The sequence below is a fragment of the Vanellus vanellus genome, assembly GCF_965231255.1.
Source record: "Vanellus vanellus genome assembly, chromosome: 6".
Classification (NCBI taxonomy): Eukaryota; Metazoa; Chordata; class Aves; order Charadriiformes; family Charadriidae; genus Vanellus; species Vanellus vanellus.
The window spans coordinates 33,880,141-33,903,792 of NC_138911.1; the positions used below are offsets into that span (position 1 = coordinate 33,880,141).

The 23,652-nt window shown below is 44.3% G+C and overlaps 1 protein-coding gene across 4 annotated transcripts in view; it reads left to right on the top strand.

Annotated features, from left to right (window-relative positions):
- Positions 1–23,652, top strand: part of ACTN1 (actinin alpha 1) — a 94,156-nt gene that overhangs the window by 47,117 nt on the left and 23,387 nt on the right. For all 4 annotated transcript variants that reach the window (XM_082485943.1, XM_082485940.1, XM_082485941.1 and 1 more), the window contains exons 3-8: positions 4,216–4,335; positions 11,518–11,604; positions 12,131–12,218; positions 13,170–13,248; positions 20,182–20,263; positions 21,880–21,965. In XM_082485943.1, coding sequence (XP_082342069.1) covers positions 4,216–4,335; positions 11,518–11,604; positions 12,131–12,218; positions 13,170–13,248; positions 20,182–20,263; positions 21,880–21,965 — 542 coding nt within the window. The remainder of the gene's footprint in view (positions 1–4,215; positions 4,336–11,517; positions 11,605–12,130; positions 12,219–13,169; positions 13,249–20,181; positions 20,264–21,879; positions 21,966–23,652) is intronic.

Genomic DNA, 23,652 nt, shown 5'->3' on the forward strand with positions numbered 1-23,652 from the left:
ATAGGATAAAACCTCAAGAGTTTTTGCCCATGCTTGTGGTTTGGAGGGATCAGAGTTCAAATATTATCAGAGCTTTCCGGCACACACATTGCTTCTGCAGTGCCTGTAAGAAATGAGGTAGATGAGTCCTATTAATTTATTTTCTGTACGTATGTTCCCTTGCAGAGGAAGGGCAAGGAAGCTGGGGCAGATGGGCCTTAATGGCTTAGTTTCTAATCACTGAACTGGAAGATAGGGGAGAGAAACATGAACAGGGGAGGGCAGATGAGGCTCAGTGCTAAATCAGGGGGTCTCATATCTCACACTGCTTAATTTTCTTGCCTCATCTTTCACTCTTCCTCTCCTGTTGTCCCTTTGGGAGGTCACTGGCAGGGCCTATCAGACCTCCCTCGGTTTGGGAAGAAGATAACAGCTTTTGAGTGCACTGGTGGTGTGGTCATGGCATTTCCCCATCGGCTGCAGAATGACTCTGTGCCTACAGCCTACTGCTAGATGACCAGCGGGCAAAGGCTGCGTCCCACCAGAGGCCATGGTCCTTCACACACTAAGGACTGAGCATCCTTTCCTTAGAGCCAGCAGAAGCTGGAACCACAGTTCTCCTTAGGTACAGTGGCAGAAGAGGAGAAATTTAGCACAGTTGCGCTTTCCCCTATTTCATTTCCATCATTGATGGTTCCTTTTCCAGTTGTGAGCCCTGCTGCTCTTACAGAGCCTCCTTCCAGCTGTTGGCCGCACTAGTAGCCCCTTTGGCCTGAAGCTGGGGAAGCAGCGGCCCAGCCCGGGAGCAGTGTGGGGGTAAGGAGTCTCCTGCTGGTTGGCAAGGGCTGGCCTGTATGTTTCTGCCACGGTTCTCACTGATCACCTGCCAAAAGGGTGAGTCTCTGGATGACTTATAGCCCTCCAGTTCCAGCTTCTGGCCTTTTCTTTCAGCTCTTGGCTCACTCTACACCTTCCTCTTCCCATATTTTGGGGGACTGCAGAGCTGCTGATGGGAATTTGGCATGGGCAGGGTTGCTCTGTGGCCCACTGATCTTTTCCTCTAACCCAGAGGGTGATGGCTGTAAGAGCCTTCAGCTGTGAGAGCGTTGGGCTGGGCCATGTGGAGTGCCACCTGGCTGCCCGGCTGGGATGTGTGGGAGTGAGGGAGCGCTATCTCCCTCTGCCCCTGCTGCAGCAGTGGCTGCTGCTGTGCTGTCATGGGAGGAAGGATGGAGCCTTCATCAGGGAAGCTGCTGGAGACCCTGGGATGGGAGAGGGACTGTGCTGCTGGGGCTGTGGGAGACCTGTTTCAGGGCAGACCCTCCTGTGTGTCTTTGGGGACACGTTGCTGTTGGGCAGGTAGGATGGGTAGGAAGTAATTTTCCCATCCGACACGACTTCCCAAAGCCTCATTTTTACTCAGCCCGGTACCTTCTGGTGGTGAGCTGTGCTGCTGAGGGATCCCCTTCCAGCCCAGCTAGGGCCTCTTGGTCCCTCAGCCACTGTGCAGTGGGGGAAGGTGAACAGACAGTCCTGGGACTTCATCATTGTGATTCCTCTCCCGTTGGCCTCCGTGGTGGGAAGTAACAATTGGGCCCCCCCTCGAAATTGCCCCAGATGACACACTTTCATTTTTCACCACATGTGTTTCCTTCCCCTGACAAAGCCATTTTAAAAATAATACTACAAGACTGAAAAAGGCTAAGCTCACATTTAGTACTTTTAAAATAAAGTTATAAGGCTTCCCCCCAGCACCCTGACCAGAAGGAATGACTAATTGAAATTTTTCCTAAACAGCTTTGCTGTAAACAACTTCTATGCCAACTCTTCCTTGCATTGTTTGGCTTTTAAAGTACAGCCGTGGGCTAGTACATGGGAATCAGAGAATGGAAACGAGTAGACCATTTTCATTGTCTCAGCTGGGAGAAGTACTGAGAAATAAAGCAATGATGCAAAAAGCTGAAAGTAGAACATATTTCTAGCAGGCTTCCGTTTTAACAGTCTACATCATTAATAATGTATGGCATGGAACCAGAAGAAGCTTTTCTCTGGAAATTTAAATTTGTGGTAAAGTCCAAGTCTGATGGAAATAGCCGTTGGGTTTGGGGACTTTTTAAGTTCCCAAAGAAATGATTCTAAACCAAATATCCTATTGTGGTATTTGAGAGAGGGAGACTGCAGTTTTGCAATCACCATCAACTGCTCGAGGATCGCATTGCTGTCAGAGGGAACAATCCTGCCCTCCCCAGCCCCAGGGAGAGCACTTCAGATGCTCTCCCTTGTGTTGGCAATGCACATCACGTGGCCACAAGGCGAATTGGATTGGCTTGCTGTTCTACCTGAAACTTAATCTCTTGTCTTTATTTTTCTTTTTGCAAAGCTAGTTTACAGTCACATCAGCTGAAAAAAAAAATGGTTATTTTTATCTGGCTCAACCCATTTGTTCACGTTTGGCAGCATAATTCTTTTTAAATCTATTGTGAGACTACATGTAAAAATGTCATTGTGAAACTGACAAAAAAATGCTTTCACTTTTGAGAATGACTAGCATTATCCAAATGGAAAATAAGGCAACATACCATGATGTGTACTTGAGGTTCCATTAAAGCAAAAGATATTTTTTTAATCCTGGGATGGAGGTAGTACCATAAATACATCTTTTTACTTAAATTATCAGACATCACTGTTTCATTTTGAAAGTGAATCTGGTTTTATCCTTAAGCTTAAAAGCTAATGACACCAGCCTACAGTAATCACTGAAACACTTTTAAAGGATTTTCATTTCCAGACGTTTTTCCTTGTAGGGCATGGCTATGGAGATAATCTGTTTTCTCCCTTTTAGTCTTTGCTCACTCCTTTGTTAGGAAACAAGCCATCCAGTTTTAGTATGAAGAAGAGTTCTTTAAAAAATACTTTTCTTCACCCCTAAGTCTCAAATAAAAATTTTTCAGTCAGCTCACATTGACTTATATATTCGTGTTCATGATATAGCAGGAGACTTTTGGAACTGAATATGTCAAGTGAGTAATTACTTGCCTAGACTTGCCCATTTGATCTCTTTTTAATTATCTCATAACTTTTTTTTTTTTCAAAGTGCAAAACCTTCTTGCATTTTGTTTAGATCTTTTTTGCATTCTAGAGCTTGTGGTCTGAAAGCAGCTGTTCTGCTCATGTTTTGGTGTTGTGTGTCACATACATGTGGTTCCTAATGTCCCATCTAGTTATATTTCTAGCAGAGGTTCCTTTGAAAAGTCCACTTGTCTGTCCAAGCTTTAATTTGCTTATTCTGCATGTTGGGTTAGTGTTAGTGAAAGTAGGCTGTAAGCAAAGTTACAGGCAGCCTATCAAAATGGCCATGGCTGCACTTAATGCAGCTCTTTCAGATAAATAAGGTCAAGAAAGTGCTTTTCCAAATCTTCCAGCTTTGTTCCAGTCAGGAGCTGGTGTTTGCCCTAAGACTCATTTCTGTCAGAGGTTTACCTGCTCTTACCTCAGAACTAGGCTGATTCCCTCTCTGTGCCTCATTATAAACATTTAAAATGCATATCACTGTATAAAGACCATTGCATAGAGTTAGAAATACATCAAACATGTAATGGAAGGGAGTTGAGATGACAGTCCTTACAGTTATGAGGCCACGTGCCAAAGAAGTGATTTTATTCCTGATAGAGGCAGCTGTGGCTGTGCAGAGACTAGAGAGGTGTGAGGTCTGTATCCTGACTGGGGAAAAGAAAAGGCAAGATACGACTTCACCCTCATATTTGACTGTAGGGAGTTCCAAGGAGGAGAGATTTGCTTTGTAAATTGGGTGTTGTAATTGCTGGAGGGGAGCTCCTCACCTGTCTTCGGGGGGGGGGGGGGTGCGCCATTTCCAGACATCCGTTATCTGTAGTCAATGGTATGGAGGTTAGTTCCACTGCCTGGCTCAGTGTGGTTTTGAAGGACCTTTTCACCTCTAATACAAACCTGCTGTGGAAAGGACTCAGTGCCAACAGTTCCTCTGTTATTAAGTTATTTGGGATGCAACAAAAAGATAATTTTCTGTCTAATTCTTTCTGGGGGTACTTGCAACTGCGAGTGTGGTTGTCCTGCAGTCACTGTTGAGAAAGGATGCAGGGAGGTCTACCCTCTGCCTGGCTGAGCAGCGGGAGCCACCAGAATGGGGAAACACCCACCAGGGAAGAAAGGGCTCAGAATTGTTTTCTAATACTTTTTTTTTCTCTCTTTTCTTACTAGGTGAACGTTTGGCTAAGCCTGAAAGAGGCAAAATGCGAGTGCACAAAATTTCCAATGTGAACAAGGCCTTGGATTTCATTGCCAGCAAAGGAGTCAAACTAGTTTCTATTGGAGCAGAAGGTAAAGAAACCAGATGATTTGTCTGGGCCCAAGCTGTGCTTAGCTATTACCTTTCTCTCACGGCTGCATGTCACTTCCTTTTGCACCTCCCTGGCCCTACCACGTCCTTGTAGAATAAGCCATGGAGGAAAAAAGGGGCCATATTAGGCCTTTACTCTGGATTTAAATCCCACCTTCACACCAAGCTGCCAAACCTGATTCCCACTTGGGATTATTGGTCAGGTCCTCCTACTTATCTCCTGGTTCTCATGAGTTAAAGAAAACATTGAGCAGTGGCAGAGACAAATTAATTGCGGTGTTTCTTTCTCAAATGAAGGAAAGTCTCAATTGAAGCATAGCAGCTGCTTGTATTTAGGTTGTTGCAGAGCTGCTGGGAAAGATCCCCTATTGCTGTGGGAAATCCCATGGGTCAAAGCCAAGTGCAGTCCCCAGTACAGGTCAAGCACCCCAGAGGCTCCAGTTTTCAGGGCTTCCAGGCTTCTTGTTGTGCACCCGAGAAAGCTGGGTGGTCTGGCTGGAAGCCAGAGCCAGAGACTATTGTGGGCAGCACCAGGGATGCCCTCAAGATGATCTTGTAGATCATGCAGAGATCGGGGAGTTGTGTAGGATTTTTTTCTTTTTAGCAGAGATGGTGAGTGTTGTGCAGATATGTCACCCAAGACCCAGAAGGGCTTGCAGGTTAATAAGATAGTTTGCTCTTCTATGAACTTTAACAACTTGTCATCTTAACCGGATAGTGTTTTCATTACACTTGTTTATTTTCTGCTGCAGACCTGTTTGTGAGTCCTGCCTATGGACTTCATGTTGTCACTGTTGCTGTGGAGACACTCTGCTTCTGGTTTCGAGGTTTGCCTTTACAGTGACCATGGAAAATGAGGGAGGCTTGTTATCTCCATCTCACAGATGGAAATGCGTGGTTTCTCCAGGGAAACTCATGACAGAACCAGGAAATTAGCCCATGATATAGTTCTGGAGAGGCATTCCTCCTCAGGGAGAGTCGTGGGGCTGCAGGGCTGAGCCCTGCTTGTTCTTAGCGCAGGAGGTCAGAGCGGTGTTGGTATGCTGTTCTTAATTTTGGCCTTTCAGGTATGCTCTTGTGGACATCTCTAAGGCATTTTCCTCTCCTTTCACTGGATTTTTCTTTTTTGATCTCTGCTCCTGAATCAGCTGTGACTGTATCCTCACAGCACTTAGAAATCATTTGCAAGTAAAACGGTCTGTGACCAAAGATCTTCAGGGACCACTTATTCAGTATGGATTCATAGCAGTTACCCTGTTCAGAAATAGGCTGTGAGGTGACATTTTGTGACAGAAGCTATGATTTATCAGTCTCTGATAACCCTGACCTCCCTGGCCAAATGTACCTTGTGCCCACATAGCTACATGGTGAACCCATGTGGGTTTCTTTATACTACCAAAGGTAGCACGTGTGAAGTTTTGACAAAGGTTAGCTTTGATTTTTATACGGAGCACTTGGGCCTGTGCTGTGATGCCAGCTCAGGCCATGTAAGTGTGATCACAGCTTGGGCTCCCCCATCCCAGCACCTGCTGTGCTCCCAGACTTAGCCCAGGTGACTCTGGTTGTCACCAGGAAGCATAACCTGCTGCAGGGCCTTCTGCCCAGCCCATCCAAGTGCCTGGTGTGCAGTAAATTACGCATCAGCTATAAAAATTGGACTTTTACTTTGAACAGCACAGCAGTAACTCTGTCCATGGAAGGGATTATAAGCCTTCCTGGAGCATGAATTTTAAGGGCTTACTTTCAGACTTTAAGAAGGCATCATGCAGTAGTAAAGTAGAAGATAAAAGCCAATGAAGCAGTCATAACACTGCACTAAGAAAATGAGCTGTAAATGCCTCAGTCAGGTTGGACTGATCTGGGAAGTTTTACAGGTGGCTCTTCTCCTGGAGGAAAAAACCACCATCCAGCAGCAGTGTGGTGATACTGGCTAGGGCAGCGCACTCCTCACCCTGGGGTGGCTTGCTCCATCTCTGGGTATCTGCTGGGCAGCAGGGTCCTGTGCAAAGGGTCTGCAGCCCAGCTGTAGTTCTCTGTATACATTAGACAAATGGCATTGGCCGTCAATGTCCTGGCTTTATTTATTATTATTTTTTGTGGTTGAAAAATAACCTCTAGCGAGAATCCCAAGTAGACTCTTAGGTCAGCTTAAGCCTTGTGAAACCTTGTGTTTAATGGGAGTCAAAGCCAGCAAAAATGTTTTCATGGCATTTATCTCACATTTCATCAAATAAAGATCCCGCTCTGCTGTTTATAAGCCAAGCTCTGCAGTCATGTCCCAGTGAACGACAACCAGAATTGAAGAGGATTTCGTACATGCAGCATGAGCGCAGGACATATTCCATGTCCATGTTAAACAGAGGATGAACTAAGCAAACAGAATAAGCAATGAGGGTTAAGAGCTGCTGTCTACAACTATCTTTGACTATTAAAAATTCTAGATGATTCTAAACATCTTTGTTTAGCCAGAGTCCATGGGGTCAAAGCAGCTGTGGCATACAGCAGATCTGTGTAAATATGGATCAAGGCAAGCTCTAGCCTGGTGCAGGTTCCAAATGGTTTTTCATCTGCTTTTAAATCTCACTGTCATCTGACACCTCAGGAGCCTTCTTTTGCTGTAATAGATTCCATACTGGTGCCAAATGCTCCTGGGATTTAACAGATTGAATAGTCAAGTATGTGACCCTAGGACTGTTTTATTTGCACCTCTAATCTGCATAGAAGGTTGCTCCTTTCTTAGACAGTTATGGCTCAGTTCAGCATAAAGATAATTTAGGATGGACTAATCCCTATTCTCACCTGTGAAAGGAGAAATAAAGCTTAGAGATTTCAACAATTGCAGAAATCCCAGCTAAGCAAAACACCTACTGAAGCACCAGGCAGAGCAAGCATGCATTTGACAGTGAAAAGAAGGGGAAAATAAGGTCTCTCAATGTCAGCAAGTGAAATGTAGCATTATATTTGTCCCTATCTCCTCCCTGCTCACAATAAGGGAGCTGAGATGTACACCCCCATCATCAATGCCAGCCATCTGTCCTAAATCTGGCTGGACCGTCATTAGCAACATTCTTACTGAAGACAGAGGCATGGATGCTCATCCTGCTTTATTTGGCTTTTTTTAGGATAAACAAAATGCAGAGCAGCCTTAACTTTATGTCACCGCTGTTGCTGTATGTCTTCAATTCCCAGATCATAAAGATATCCTGCCAGTTGTTTATCCCCCGCAACTACTTCTCTCCATGGGGTAACCAAAGGCTGTGCTCTCATGGGCAACTCAGAATTAGGTAGGGGGGATAATGGTTTCTGTAGCATTGGTTCTGCTTTTAACTACCCAGGCCAGGGTAGAAAAGTAAGCTTAATCATTTTTGCATTTTTGAAAATGAGTTCATGCATTTAGAAAAGGTGGTGGCATTTCAAAAGCCACGTCTATGTAGCCAGCCAGTCTTGCTCCTACAGACTGAACATTTGTCAGGCCCTTAATTGGCTGTCAAACAAATGGATGAGAGTACTATATTTTTTTGCACTTTTTGTTGGTGGTATTTGGTATAATAATGGGAGCTGGATGGAAGCATATTCACTGGTGCAAAAACAAATCTTTCCAGTGGATGCAGATGCCTCATCAGCTTTAGCCAGCAACTGATCCACCCCTGAGTTGAATGTAAATCATATTAATAGCATGTACTTGCTGCTGCTGTTCAGACAACAGCTACTGGTGGTGGAGGAAGCGCAGACAATGCTTGTGGAGGTCTTGCCTAGGAAGAGCACTTGGAAAGCACAGTCAGGCAGAAGATACTGTCTGATTATTAGCCTTTTAATATGTGAACTGCTCTCACATTACTGAGCCTTATGTACATCAGTGGGGAACAAACACTGTATCTTTTAATTAAACATTAGATTGTTCTAGCTTTGTAGTGTTATGTTCAACTTTTTAACAATTCCTGTGGAGTTTCTTTCTCTTCATCACCAGGAAGCAGAAGGCAAACCTGTTTTGCAGCCATGTTTTTCACTTTTGTTTCTTGGCCATATTCCACTATATTAGAAAGAGACTGGCAGCAGCTGAAGGTATCCTAAAGAAAAAGGAGGTTGGCATTGGGGAATGCAGGGGTGGAAAACTGAGTGAGTGAGGACCAAAGAGCATATGGCCTTTCTGATCAGGCTGGCTGACTTTGTAACCAGATTGCCAGAAGTTTTTTAGCTCTAGAAACCAAAAAACGGTTGTCTGCTTCTAACAAATAATTACAGTTTTGTCAACTCTATTTAAAAGACAAAAAAAAAAAAAGATAAGGACTGGGGATGGTGTGGTTAGTTAAATCTGCGTCCCGGGACGGATTGCTCACTAATCTCACTGACATCGGTATCTGCTTGGTAGGTGTTGGGTTTTCCCTGCATCAAATAAAATGATATGTAGGGATGAAGTGGTGGAAATATTTTGGGCATCTTCCAGAGCAGCTTTACTTTGGTGCACTGCTAAGGAAGAATCAGACATGGGAGCGGGGAGCACAGTTCTTCTTTTTTTAAATGTATAATGAAATTAAGAGGGCTGGGGGAGAAGAGATCATAGAATCACAGAACGGTTAGAGTTGGAAGGGACCTTAAAGATCATCTAGTTCCAGCCCCTCTGACACTAGCAGGGACACCTCCCACTAGACCAGGCTGCTCAAAGCCCCATCCAGCCTGGCCTTGAACACTTTGAGGGATGGGGCATCCAAAGCTTCTCTGGGCCACCTGATGCTTTCCAGCTTAACTCCACCAGCTAACTTTGTAAAGATGGAATTTGAGAACGTGACCAGAGCATAGTGCTGAGTTCTAATGCCACATTAGCAACTTAACGCCGTCTGGTTTTATGTAAGTATCTTGACCTTTATTTCCAATTAAAATCCATGGAACAGTAATATTAATTACCTGTTTCAGCTCACTGATTGATGTATTAGTGTTCATAAAGTATTTTCAACATTAAAGTATTGCCATCAGATTTTAATCTAGTCCATTAAAACAAAGAGCTCAAATTAGTTTCATATCTTAAATATCCCTTAGGGTCCTCCTGCCAACTGCTGTGGTTTTTACAAGCATTGGGGTTTTTTGCTTTTTGAAAATCCCTACAAATATCTATCACAAGAACAAAACAAGCAAGCTGAAAACATGGATGCTTTCTTTTATATTTTAGCTGTAGTACCAGGTATTTGTAATAATAGTAAGGATTTTCCTTTAAGTTGATTGTGGTGCTTTGTTGGAAGGATGGAGAGTACAAGAAGTGCAGATATGAATATACTTGCCATCACATGACATTTTCTTACGACAGCCTAGCGGACAATGCCCTGGCCCCAAAATACCTGTAAAAAATTCATTTGTGAGAAAACTGTCAATGGGCAAACATAGTGTTTTCATGCCAGCAACAATAACTGTAGTTATTCTGTACTGCAGTGAAAAGTTGTTGGCTTTTTAATGCTGGGCAAACTGATGGCTCACCAGGATATGTGTGTGTACACTTACATGCAGAAAGGAGTGGACACAGGTGTTCACTGCAGTAGAACAAGGTGGTATGTCTTGTTTTCTGTCTTTTAGATCTGTAAATCCCTAATGCACATGTATGTCAAAGCACAGTGGAGATTATCCTTTGAATTTACACTGGGAGTTGCACAATGTGTAGAGCTAAATCACAAGCTTTCAGGAATTTTGACCAAATGGACATGGTTTCTGAAAGAATACGTTTGGGGTGTGTTTGAAATCTTTTCATAAGGGGAAAAACTTTTTTTTAATGGCTTGAAAGGAAAATTTCAAATATTGTTACTTTTGTGGCAGGGTCCAGACTGGTGGCAGTTGCCTATACTGCAAATTTCTGCTTGCCCCATAGCACAATGTGTTCCTGCTGGGCAGCTTTATGGAAGCAGTGACACAGAGTTGTCTACAGCAGTACAAAAATGTTTTCTGGCAGCCTTGTTAAGACTTGAATTATTCTGCCTCCAAGCAGTGGGTTAATTCTCACCCTTTTCTTACTGAAAATACTCTTGTTAACTTGTCAGTTGTTTATGAAAGATCCTTCTGCCGTGCGGGAACCTGCCAGAGAATGAGTAGGAGAAGGCAGCTCAGCTAGTTTCACTATCCAAAAAAGTGAAGGCTGTAAATTTTATAGCGTGTATACATAGTCTGTGTGGAACTTCTGTAGATGCTGAGGAGGATCAGCACTTGAGACTCAGCTGCTCACCGTCTGGACTGTTTGGCGGTAATCTACACATGGTGGAAGACCCTTTCTGGGCCAGCATCCCCCAGCACCTCCCCCCAGTACCTTCATCCCCAGTCCTAAACAGATCATACCTCACACACACAAGCAGTCACTTTCTAAAACCTCCGAGATGTTGACCCTTGCTGATTTATATTGCGGAGTCCAATGAGCAATAAGCACAATCTGCTTAACATCTTAGTTTATGTTATGGTCTGCTCAGGCTGGTCAGCATGAGTCCTGGCTTCCTCTTCAAGCAGGATGCACGTACTTTGAGGAATGCTCTGTTGTGTCCTTTGGCAATTATATGACTGAAAGGAGTCCTATACAGGCAGACTGGTGTATTTAGGCTTGTTTGAAACAACAAGCATTTAGGCTTGTTTGAAATTAAAATGTTGATGTCTCTTGGTGGTATCTAGTTCACATGACAAAACCAGCTGTCAGAGCTCATCTGCACTGGGAAGTCTCACTGTTTTTTCTGCTGTAATTATGCTGGGGCAGTTACACAGGTGACTTGAAGCAGACATATCAAAGGGAGAGAGAAAGGCTTTTCTTTTTCCCATTTTGGCTTATATGGCTTCTAAGTGATAGGAATTAAACCCGAACAAGGTGGTTTTATGCCCCTGTGCGGAATTGCACTGATCTAAATTGGTCCTTGTTCTTGGTCTTTTGGATCATCGGAGTCTGTTTTAAGCTCAGTGTTATACTGCAAGAGGATAAGTCTGATTACTGGGTGCTGCTGGGTAAGACTGTGCTGTACCAGCAGAGCATCTGGGGAGGCGGGGAAGAACAGCTTTCAGCTGGAATTCCAGTTCTTCCATCTGCAAAAGGGAATACTCCCCAATGCTCCTGTTTTACTAGGATTTGCACTTGCAACTTGGTGCCTTCTATTTCTTCTCTTTTTACCTTTTTTGGTTTTTTTTTTTTTTTTTTCTTCTTCCCATAGAAATCGTGGATGGCAATGTTAAAATGACTCTTGGAATGATCTGGACCATCATCCTTCGTTTTGCCATTCAGGATATCTCAGTTGAAGGTAAATCACTGTTCAACAATGAACTGGGGTAACTAAATGGCTTTGCCACTTAAAAGGCCCAGAATGTGCTCTTAGTTGAGTCACTGGGAGATCCTAGGGTGCTATCCTTCCCAAGCTGCCCTGTCATCTCACATTTCTGGCCAAGTAAGAGATTTTAAGAGCAACTCGAAAGGATGGCGAAGCCTGAAAGCCAACTTTGATGTTGGAATCTATTGCATTTCTTGCAGGCTGGTTCAGAGACTAGCACTGAAAACGGACCTCTCTTACAAGTCCTACAAAGCTCTCCTCTCTAATCCCGAAAAGCTCTCTCCTTATTACAGAACCTCATTAAGAAAATAATCATAACAAAACTATCCCAGTAGACTCTTCCAAACAAAGAATTTTCTGACAAGTGAAATTTAAATAAAGCACAATTCAGTGTGGTCTCTACCAAAGAAGAGTTGGTCATGTTTTTCTAGCATATGCTCCAGAGACTCCTGCTTTCTAAGAAAAGGAGTTAATTAGAGTGCTTTCTTTCTTTCTTTAGAGACATCTGCTAAAGAAGGACTTTTGTTATGGTGTCAGAGAAAGACAGCCCCCTACAAAAATGTAAACATCCAGAACTTCCATATCAGGTGAGTTACAGGCAAGAACTTAGCTTTAAAATCTGTGTTATTTTCATACCTCTGTTATATTCAACAATGTTCCAGACAAACCTCCTAAGGCAATGCAGGTGCATGTTACACAGTAACAGTGCAGTCCAGACAGACACCTAGGAAATTAAAGGCAGAGGTTATAGGAGGATCCAAGTACCTACATCCTTATTCCTCGTTCTGGTTACAATTGCTGCTTTCAGAAAGTTCTTCTGAGTGTTAAGTCCTCTGAGAGCAGCATATACGCCATGGGCTAAGCAAGACAGCTTTTGTTCTGTGGAAACTCAGGACACTTTTGGAGCCATGGAATAAGGGCTGCACCAGAAACTTTGTAGTATGGCAGAGTTGGGAATGGATGAGAGGTTTTCTGGCCCTGCTCTTAATATTTCCAAATTAGCAGATGTTCCAGTGAAGATTCTGCATAATAGTGCTTTTTACAGCATGTGCTGGAGAGCGGTAGGAACTATATAAATGTAAAATCACTTTTTTGAGAGCTTAAGTGCCATCCACGCTAGCCAGTACTGTAGTGGAGCTAGATATGGGCATCTGCCTCTTCCCTAAGGAATGCACTTGTTCCTTCTTTAGGGCTTGTATCTACACCTTTTTTCCACCCCGAGCTCTACACCTGCCCTTGCAAGCTCCACAGGACATGCACAGAGTTCAGCACAGACAACTGGCAAAAAGGAGGTGGCAATGCAAAGGGCAAGTCCTAATCAGTGGATTTTTGTAGGGATTGAAAGGAATCTTTATTGCAGTCTCATGCAGGTACAAGACACGTCTCCTTCTCAGCAGTTACAAAATCACTGTTAGCCAGAAACTAAACCAGAACTAGCCATCCTGCTGTCTTGGTGCCTTCCCTCATGCTCATCCCTGTCGCTGTGTCCCTCCCCAGCTGAGCAGTGTTCATTGTGCTCTCTTCTGTCTCTCTCGTAGTTGGAAAGACGGCCTTGGTTTCTGCGCTTTAATTCATAGACACCGTCCAGAGCTCATCGACTACGGGAAGCTACGAAAGGTACAACTTCATTTGTTTGTCAGACCAGAAGCTTGGCTCCTTGGAAGTAAAGAGGGAGAAGAATTAGCTTGATGAACATAATTGGAGAACTTCAGCACAAGCTGGCAGTTGCAGGATTGGGGGGAAGGAAGAAGGGATGAATCAGTACATTCAGGCTTCTTAGTGAAGCATGAACTTAATGAGCTTCCTGCTTGACTTACACTGCTTTCAGACTGCCTTGTATGAGACACACGTGCCCCAATCCCAGCTGATGAGCAAAAGCTGGCGAATTCATTAACACCAAATGTGAGACTAGTTCTGTGGTAATGTTACAGACTAGCAAGTCAAATCAGACTTAACATTTCTATGGAAAGTTGGATAGAAACTGGTCACCTGGTGTTCAAGCTTATTGAGGGGGTCTGTGTGCCCTCACTGGACACTTGTCACATGCTTCCAGCTTGGCACTGAGCCATCTGCAGTACTGGGCTTCTCCTAGCATGTAGGTGTCGGGTGCCAGACAAGCATTTGCCATAACACTCAATTTTACTTTAAAAATTGTCACTGGTAACATGATATCTAGCTGCTCCCAAGTTTGATTCCTATGTGTCTTGGAGAGAAGATTGCTAAGTGGATGATGAGACTAAGCAATCAGTGGTATGTGCTGCCAGTAGTGTCTTGAACCCAGCAGGGTGATGGAAGATCAAACTGGGTTCTCATCCTACTAGTATTCCTGCAGTTGTCTGAGATCTGGTTTCATTGTATCTGCGCACACATGGAGCGAAATGTCACCAATATAATTATTGTATCGTTACTGGGGCTAATACACAAAAAGTTTGACCATCTGATCTCGCAGGCTGGGTGTTATAAAGTGTGTACATGCTCAATGTTAGTGATGGGGTTTTATGTTTATTTCCCTAGCTAACGGACCTGGGCTCTCGGATCACTGTGCAAATAGACAATATGTAAATGAGTTAATCAAATTAGCTGCATCCTTGAGGCAGTGAATTGTACAATGCCTGATCTGTTTTTCAGTAACCTTTTAGATCTTTACTGTCTTGCAGATAAGTCAATTATATTATCTGATCAGTTTTAGTGTCTGGAGTCAGCACATGATGAATAAACAGCGGGAAGAGTCTGTACCTGTTTACATAAACAGCAACAATAAAAAAAAGGAATTATTAGAGCTACATATTCAGTGCCTGATGCTGGGAAAATAAAAGCAGCTGAGCAATGTGTGTCTGACAAACCCAGCCTTAAATGCTACAGCATGCTCCATTATCAACAAAGCCCTAAGCCAAACTCAAGTGACAGAAAGTTATTTGGTCATATTGCCTGCAGGCTTTTTAAGGTGAAAGAGAGGGTGATTGTCCTAGCCAGAATGAATGTAGATGGGAAGGGATTTGTTCTTCTGGGAGTAAGGTTAAAGAAAACCAATATCTTTTGTTCTCCACTTGCCTTTTTTCCCCATTCTTCATCAGGTTCACTCTGCCTTACTGCAGTCTTCTGACTCTTTCTGTATCATTTTTATTGCTGTTCTACCTTGAGTACTCTAAAGGCATGAGATTAAATGCATGTTTGAGAACTCTACCATAGCTGAAATCTCGAGCAAATAGCTGGGAAGAACTTAGCTCAGAGCCTAGCCTTTAGCTGTGGCAGTTGACATGTGCTGAAGGGAAGTTGTCTTTTTTATGCTAGATCTTTGAAACCCATTTGTAGAATGTATAAACATGTCACCTTCCTAAACACAGTGTTTGACTGGACTATTTCTGTCGCTTGCTTCTTCCTTTATTGCTTCTTTCCCCTCCCTTTGGCTCAATTCAACTGATTCTTGCCCTTCTCCTTGAAGCCTACTTCCCCTCTCCCTCTTCCCTCAAAAACAAGCAAACAAACCAACCACCAACCCCAACTTTTTTAATCATCCCTGGCTCTGCAGGGGACTTACCTTGCAGAGAAAGATATGAGACAGGCTGCTGAGAAGCAGCCATCACAGTGGATAGTAGATTAGAAATCCACCTCCAGGTCTTTTCCAACTCTAGGGAGTGATTAATGGCATCTCAGTTGTGTGTGCACCTTTGGAGATGTTCAATGTGTTTCTGTGTACACACACACACACACACGTGTATAATATAGAGAGGTGAATATCAGTCCAAGCTGCCAAGAGGTCTGTATTGCATCTCCTCTTTGTACAGCTTTCTTGTGCAGTTATAGTGTTTTCTGCTCCTTCAGAGGCTGTGTCTATGCTATAGACCCTGTATTGGCAGTGTATGCAAGCAAATGGTAGCCGCATGTCTTCTTCCCAAAAATTAGCAACTGCTTTTGTCAGCACAGTTTTGTATTGAGTTTATGTTCATAGCTATTTTTCCTAGTCCACCCAGCTTGGTATTATTCCCTGACACTACAACTACTTATTTGGTTAGATGGTTTCTATTCAGTGCAGGTCTATCTGCTATTGTTCAGCTCACTGTAGATAAGATCTCAAGATTCGGTTCATGGTCTGCATGTGAGGAATACGCAGAAGGTGGGATTTCCCTTCCTCGTTTTATCCCTGACTGTAGCTCAACTGTGAGCCCACATCTAAGATCTTTTTATCAAGTACAATGGTTGACCGATGACTCAATCACCCCCTCATAAACCACAATCCATATAGAAATGTGGTGTGTGTACTGCTGTGTTAGATGCATTTATTAGATATTCCTAAAAACATGAGTTGTACCAATTGGTTTTCTTTCCTAGTGTCTTCAACTCTGGCAGATATAGTAAATGCTTGCTCGCTCTTGATTTTCCTCCCCCTCTATCTACTTTTCTGATTGGTAGTTAATAGCAGATTTTTTTTATGTCACACTGCAATAATTGCCATGGCAACCTTGTGTGCTGCAAGGACTTGGAAGTAGCTGGAGAAGGAGAGAAAAATCCCGTGTGAGTTAGGGTTGTGGTGAAGGAGGAGGAGACAGTAGTCTTTAGTCAGCAAAAGCAGAGAATGTACCAGGTGGGCATCTGTTTAGGGCAGGTTTGCTATCTGCCACCGTTAAAACAATGTAATTCCTCCATGGTGAAATTATAGCTTTCCTTGCAGTTGGACCAGCTAGAGCCTCACAAGTTACTGCTCCTCTTCATGTCTCTGCCATTTCTATGTTCACGTAAGCAGAGTGGGAACTAAGGCACCTCTGCAGAACCTCGTCTGGGTCAGTGCTCTTCTGGGGCGTGTGTTTTGGCTGTGGAAGGAATCGGGAGACAGGTGACTTGGCTTTTGTTTGCTCTGCTACCTTTGGGTCCCTAAAACATGCCTGCAGTTGTAGTGCTGTGCTGCAAGGCATAGAGTTTACTACTTTACCCCTTTTCACGGGAATCAACTGAAACAGGCCCTTTGAAATAATGATGGGATGGAATTGAAGGCGGTGGACTTTAGATGAATTTCATAGGGCTTGATACCCTGTTGTAATCTTGGACAAGCCCCCACAGAAATCCTCTCTTGCACAAAGAATTATCACCTTTGTGATGAGCAGCCCCTCTGTCCGTGAGGGGTGAAGCTTTCCCCACAGGCAGTAGGGTCTTGCTCAGGTTTAGCTCTCTGCTCATCTCGGAGCTAGTCTTGGACTTAGGTAGCTTGCTTTCAGTAGCACTATCTTTAGCTTTATTCCCCAAAAGACTATGTGATCACACATCTTTCTTACATATGAAGTAGCAGTCTGCTGGCTTCATCTAGGTGAGTCTCCAGTTTCCCACATTTTAAGACTTCCAGCCCTTCCTCTGGGAGTGCCCAAGCCCAGTAAGTTTTCCCATCAGGAAACCTCTCCCAACTTCCAGCTTAAAATTTCTTTTTAACCTTTGGCAACGTTACTCCTGGTGGTGTTACTTGCAAGCTGGTAGGAAAGCTATCTGCAGTGAGTTTGCTCCTCCCTTTCCTCCAGGAGAGGCTGACAGATCTTCAGGCAGCTCATTCAGATGGGTCTGTGCTAAGGAAGGGTGTGTGTTAATACTAAACACTCTGTCACAGTGTTAGCAATGCCATGGTGGTCATGTCATGATCAGCATACATTGAAATTTGGTACACAGTGGGGGCATGTCTACAGAAGTAGAAAAGTGGTGCATGGGCTAGGGGAAAACTGGCAAGGGAACTGTAACTTGGCATTTCTGGATGCTCCTGCACTTGAGTGAAAGAAAGGCTGTTACTTTTTCTTCCTAAATGGAGCTAAGGCCCTGTCTACACATAGCAAACAAGGTATGTTATACACCAGCTAGTCTCACCTTCTCAAATAAGGCTTTTGGTTACACTTTCATAGAGGTTTCTCCACAGCAGGCACAGGAGACAAGTAGGCTGAAGTTGAAATGGTACCGGCCTCTAATTTTATGGCATAGGGTGGTTTCTTGTGACTGGAGGATAGTAAAAATCCCCTGCCTGCACTGCTGCTAAACTCTAAAGAGGTGAATATAGATATATCTGGTATAGTGTACACTGAAGGTGTATTATATAGGGATAAGGGGCTATTTGACACTGAGATAGGGGCCTGTTTAATGTCTGACAGCTGCTGGTTTCATCACAGTGTGCCCGCACAACATTTCCTCACTTCAATATTGACTTGTCCCAGTGGACTAAATACAAATCACTGTTTGTGTCTGTTTTGATGGCCTCTGTGTGTGACAGACTTTGGTAGGTGAAGCATTGCTGTCTGCTGGAGACATTCACCCAAAGGAATATGATGCCGATATGGGATGCCAACATAATACATGCATTAATTCCTAGAGAAATGCTGCAGGAAACTCCTTTTCAGAATAGCTCAGTTTCCTAGTTTCATGAAGACTGTAATCTGAGGGCTACATAATGACCAGTGCTATAAAGGAACTCTTCTGCATGCCCATACACTGTCTCCCCAAGCCTGCCTAGCTTCATCTTTCATGCTGGGTGGGTTCAAAGGAAACTGCCTATTGCTCGGAATTCAGGCACAGCTTAATCTTCCAAGTCAACAATAAGCCAAGGCACATGATCTCGAATAGAAAAGAAACAGAACATAGATGCCACTCTAGAAAGAAGGTGAAATAATTATACTCCTTATTTCCTAATTTTTAAGGTGGGTCTCAGTGTGAGTGGCACAAATGACAATATGGAGAGTACCACCCCATCCTTCCTCTCTCCTGAAAGGCTCTTAGCAAACATGGTGACTAAACGCTAGCAGTTTATGCACAACCCTTCCTCCAGCAGAAGCCACCTGTCTCAACAGTAGAAACCTACAGTGCGAATGTCATTTGTCATCTATGAATTGGATGACATCCATGGATTGATCCTTCAGAATAACTAAGTATCATGGATGTACAGGAATATAGGAATCAGGCTGTATGAGGGTCTCATACAGGTTGGTAGGTGTCTTGTTGCTGATAGAATTATACAGTCCTTTAGGATGGAAAAGACCTTTAAGATCATCAAGTCCAACCGTTAACCCAACGCTGCCAAGCCCACCACTAAACCACGTCACTAAGTGCCACATCTACGCGTCTTTTTAAATACCTCCAGGGATGGTGATTCCACCACTTTCCTGGGCAGCCTGTTCCAATGTTTGACAACCTGTTTGGTGAATAAATTTTGCCTAATATCCAGTCTAAACTGCCCAGGGTGCACCTTGAGGCTATTTCTTCTCATCCTATCACTTGTTAACTTGGGAGAAGAGGCCGACCTCCACCTCGCTGCAACTTCCTTTCAGGTAGTTGTAGAGAGCAATAGGGTCTCCCCTCAGCCTCCTTTTCTCCAGACTAAACCACCCCAGTTCCATCAGCCTTTCCTCATAAGATTTGTGCTCTAGGCCCCTCACCAGCTTTGTTGCCCTTCTCTGGACACACTCTGGAACCTCAATGTCTTTGTTGTAGTGAGGGGCCCAAAATGAATGCAGTATTTGAGGTGAGGCCTCACCAGTGCCGAGTACAGGGGGATGATCACTTCCCTAGTCCTGCTGGCCACACTATTCCTGATACAGGCCAGGATGCTGTTGGCCTTCTTGGCCACCTGGGCACACTGCTGGCTCATGTTCAGCCAGCTGTCCACCAACCCCCCCCAGGTCCTTTTCTGCCAGACAGCTTTCCAGCCACTCTTCCCCAAGCCTGTAGTGCTGCATGGGGTTGTTGTGACCCGAGTGCAGGACCGACACTTAGCAATCATGTTTGAATGCTGCAAACAGTTTGCAGAGGTCTTTCATTTCCAGTGGCATCTGCGTTTCATATTCTCTTGTGTGGCTCTTTAAAATCTAGTTACCTTTGTGATATGACTCATGATGTGATAAGTCACATTTAGCTTTGTTTAAGATTTGATTACTGTGTATCTGTATCTGAAGTGCATCCTGCCACAGCAGAAAAGTTTCTATATAGGAGAATAGAAATGTACTAAGGAAATGATAAGTCCTGTGCAGCAGCTAGGAGGAAAAGCAATACTCAGACAAAATTTTTTTTATATATATATATTTATTTTGTAGAGATTTGTTAAAAGATTTCTCTTCCTCCCACTCAACTGGTGTTCAACAAACTGTATGCTAGCTAAGGACAGCACCCATTGCAGATGTTGTTACTATTTTAGTATTGCTTAGATATTCTAACAGATAAACTGATCTGCAGTTCTTTAAAATGGAAGTTGCAAACCTAATATAAGCATGAGATGTAAATGCAAGATATGGCCATTTACTATGAGTATGATGTGAAGCTAATTTTACTTTAAATTAGGTTCAAGACAAAATCTATTATTCCATCTTGTTGCAAGTGCATAGATTATATGTTAATTATCATATCATGAGTCTCCAGGTTCTGCTTTCAAAAGGAAGCTAATTATTTAATCCTATTATATGAGGACTCTCACATAATTTTGTATGGACCAGCACAGTTACCTGAACCAAACCAAGCACAATAGCTGTTTTGAGAGAAATGCTGTGTACCTTGTTACAAGTTGATGCTGATGCTCTGGCTCTGTTTCTTTCCCAGGATGATCCTCTCACCAATCTAAACACAGCTTTTGATGTGGCTGAGAAATATCTGGATATTCCCAAGATGCTGGATGCAGAAGGTAAAGTAGAAAAGTAGAACCCAGTGGCTTTTAACTTGCTTTTTTCAATAAATTTCCCATGTCTTCTAGGTGGACTTGTATTGTACAAGAATTCAGTAACCTCTGAATGCTCCCTCCATCACCACATACTAAGTGTATAGGGAAAAGGTTACAACGCAATAACAAATCACATGTTCTTCCATCTTCCTCCTGTGCCCCTCAGTCTTCTGAGTCTGGTGTGGAGATCTTAGCCTGGGGTTATGACACTAGGCAGAGATGAATAACACCTGGCTAAGTCCACTGCTGACTGAAGTGTTGCCTTTAAAGAACTGGGCTTAATACTGAGTTAATATATGGTGCAGGACTGCATTCCTTTTGCTCCAGAATTTTTTGAGGCTCTTTCTGACATTGCTGGCGGGCATGATATTAGTGTTATAAACCACTGCTTCTTGACCACTCAGAAGTGTTGGGCATGAAGGTCCCTCACTGACTGGGTCTGGAGACCAAAGCAGAGATCCATGTTGTTCAGAGGTGCTTTTGCTACTGCCTGTGACTACTTCCCTGAGGCCACTGGGAAGCAATGATTACTTTTCATAGCCTTGTCAGGACCAGCTTGGCAATAGACTTTGAAGACTGCAACTCTGGAGTTAAAACAATGGCCTGAAATAGTTCACTGGTTGTTGGTTGTTTGCCTGAAGCCGGCTGGTTTCAATGGTAGAAGCTGTATTTCAGGCTTGGTTTAGACAGGAGAAGCAGTTAAAGGCTTTTGCTAAATAAGAGAGTGAGAGGAACAAGGGGGAAAGGTGGGCATAGGACAGCTGAACCCAGTGAACCTGTATTTGGGTAACTAGGATGTTCGTATTCTTAGGTAGTATTTCCCATCCCCAGGGATGAGTCTTGCTTTCCCTGCATTCATCATGCTGAGGTCACAAAAAATCATGAGGAGAGTAGAGTCAAATGCTTCCTGCCATTCTGTAGGAAATAAAGCCACCACCAAAATAAGTGGATCTAGCTTCAGATCTCGGCAAAGCTAGCAGTGATGAAGAGGGCCCCTTGCACAAGCTCCCATTGCTCTTTCCTGATCACTCTCCTCCCTCGTGAAGTGGAGCTAATGTGCATTCCTCCATACCTTTAATTCTGGTCTCTAGAGGTGTTGAGTTTCCTCTGAAACTAATGAAAGGGCCTTTTGAAATTCAAGCCATCATTGTGTTGAAATGGAGGACGGTGGCATAGAAAGGAAGGGAGAAAGGATCTTTCCTGAAGAATTGCACGGAGGAATAGCAGTATAATACATCTATAAAAGCCATGTCAACCTGTGGCCAGTTTGAATTGATTCAACCCACCATTCACAGTAACGTTCTCAGGATGGGGAAGTGCTGTGACGTGCGACATGCTGACATGTGGCTGCACTAGCCTGGCCAGACCCTGGAAGCAATTTTATCATGAGGGAGGGGAACCAGGAGGGTGATCCTGGCTTCTGAGAGAGACACATCTTCTGGGGAATGCTGGGAAGCCTTGTGGAGTTGCTATGACAAGCATATACCCCAGCAGGCCTCCCGGACAGTTGTGGTTCTCCCTCTCCTTTGCTTTCCTCCCATCAGTTGATTATGCTCTTAACGTGAGGTTTTTTTTGACAGACATTGTTGGAACTGCCCGTCCTGACGAGAAAGCCATCATGACCTATGTTTCTAGCTTCTACCACGCCTTCTCAGGAGCCCAGAAGGTATCGCAGGATCCCAAGCTCCCTCCACAGAGCACACCTGGTGCCGTTGCTAATGTCCAAACCTTTTTTTCTTTCTCTCTCTCCTCTCTAGCTACGGGCATCTTTATTATTATGTTCTTGGTAGAGTTGGCTGTTGGTTCAAAGGGGTGCCCCAGACATAATACATGGGGCAAGGGAGCCAGGAGTCCCACTTCCCTACAGTCAGTGTTACTTCCAGTGGCACTTATGCATGCCAACACCTTGGCACACACACAAATCCAAGGGAGCGGGGAGCTCTGCCTTCTCTATTTGCCTTCCGATCTGCTGCCCTGATGGCCAAGGACCTGTACCCCTTGTTCCTGGGAAATCTGAGCTAGGATGCTGGATCTCACAAAGGTGGAGGCCACCATGTAGATGCTCTGCTCAGCCTGCCCCCACTGATATCAGCCCCTGCTGATGCCTTTTCACTTTTTTTTTTTTTTTTTTTTTTTTTCTTTTTCAAAGGTGAGGGAACGGAGCTGACTTAGTGGTTTTATGAAGGGTTCAATGAATACCCAAAGCTTTATCTTTTACCTTACGTATGCTGCAGGTTCCTGCACCCTTGCTTCAAGGTCTGAACCTGCTGCTTTCTCAAGTTGTGCCACAAATTCAGTCCCAGTTCACCTGGGGCTTACAAAGCACGTCTAACAAGTACATCCCTGGTGATTTTGCAAACAGCATTGCTTATCATGACTGAGATGCCTGGTTTTGTTCATTTGTTTCTTTTTTATCTCTTTTCTCACCCACCATGCTGGAAATCGGGCAGTTGAGTCCTTGCTGTGTCTGGCTTAGCCATTTTCCTGTTGGTAATGGAGTCGCTTAAGGAAAACATTTTGTGGGTGAAATCTTGTAAACATCTTTTGCCGAAACCAAGCAGCCACCTGCACTTTAGTGCCGTAGGAGCTGGCAGTGCGTGTTGCAGCAGAGCAGATACTGTGTAGGAAGCGCACTGTGTAGGAAGGCACTGATCTCCAGCTCCTTGGCGTGCAGAAAGGCCTTGAGCACAGGCGTTCAAACCTCCAAACAGACCATTTGCATCCTTGGGCCAGGCCCTTGGACCGCAGCCGTGAAGGTGCAGAGCCCGGATCCTCAGCTTGGGATCCCCCTGGATTGGGGGGCTGGGGGGGTGGGGAGTGGGAGGGAGGGGTGCCGCTTTGAGCCACAAGCCAACGCTGCTAGCCACCTTCTGATCCGAATTCCCAGCTCTCCGCATGGAAATCTGTTTGGCCTGTCCTGCAATGCATGATGGGAAGTTTTCTCCCCCTCTCTCACGCCACCCATGACTGTTTTGTTTTATTCTATGTGCTGCTTCTTACTTTATCCTTTCAACCTCTTTTCCTTCTCTGCACAGATATTATAGGCACGCTAAGGCCGGATGAGAAGGCCATAATGACCTATGTCTCATGTTACTACCACGCCTTCTCAGGGGCGCAGAAGGTGAGACTTTACTGCTAACAACCCCCTCCCCGCTCCCTGCCCTGCCCACCGCTCCTCTCCACCGAAGAAAGTGCCAGACCCCCGTCCGCCCCCGGGGCGTTTGCAGGAAAGCTCATTGCGTCCAGCGACTGCTTTTATGTGCCATCTGTAGTCTTGCTGGAGAAGTGGTGTCAATGTCCTTTCAAACAGACCTGAGCTGCTCCTTCCCTCCTGTTTCACACCCCAGCGGTGG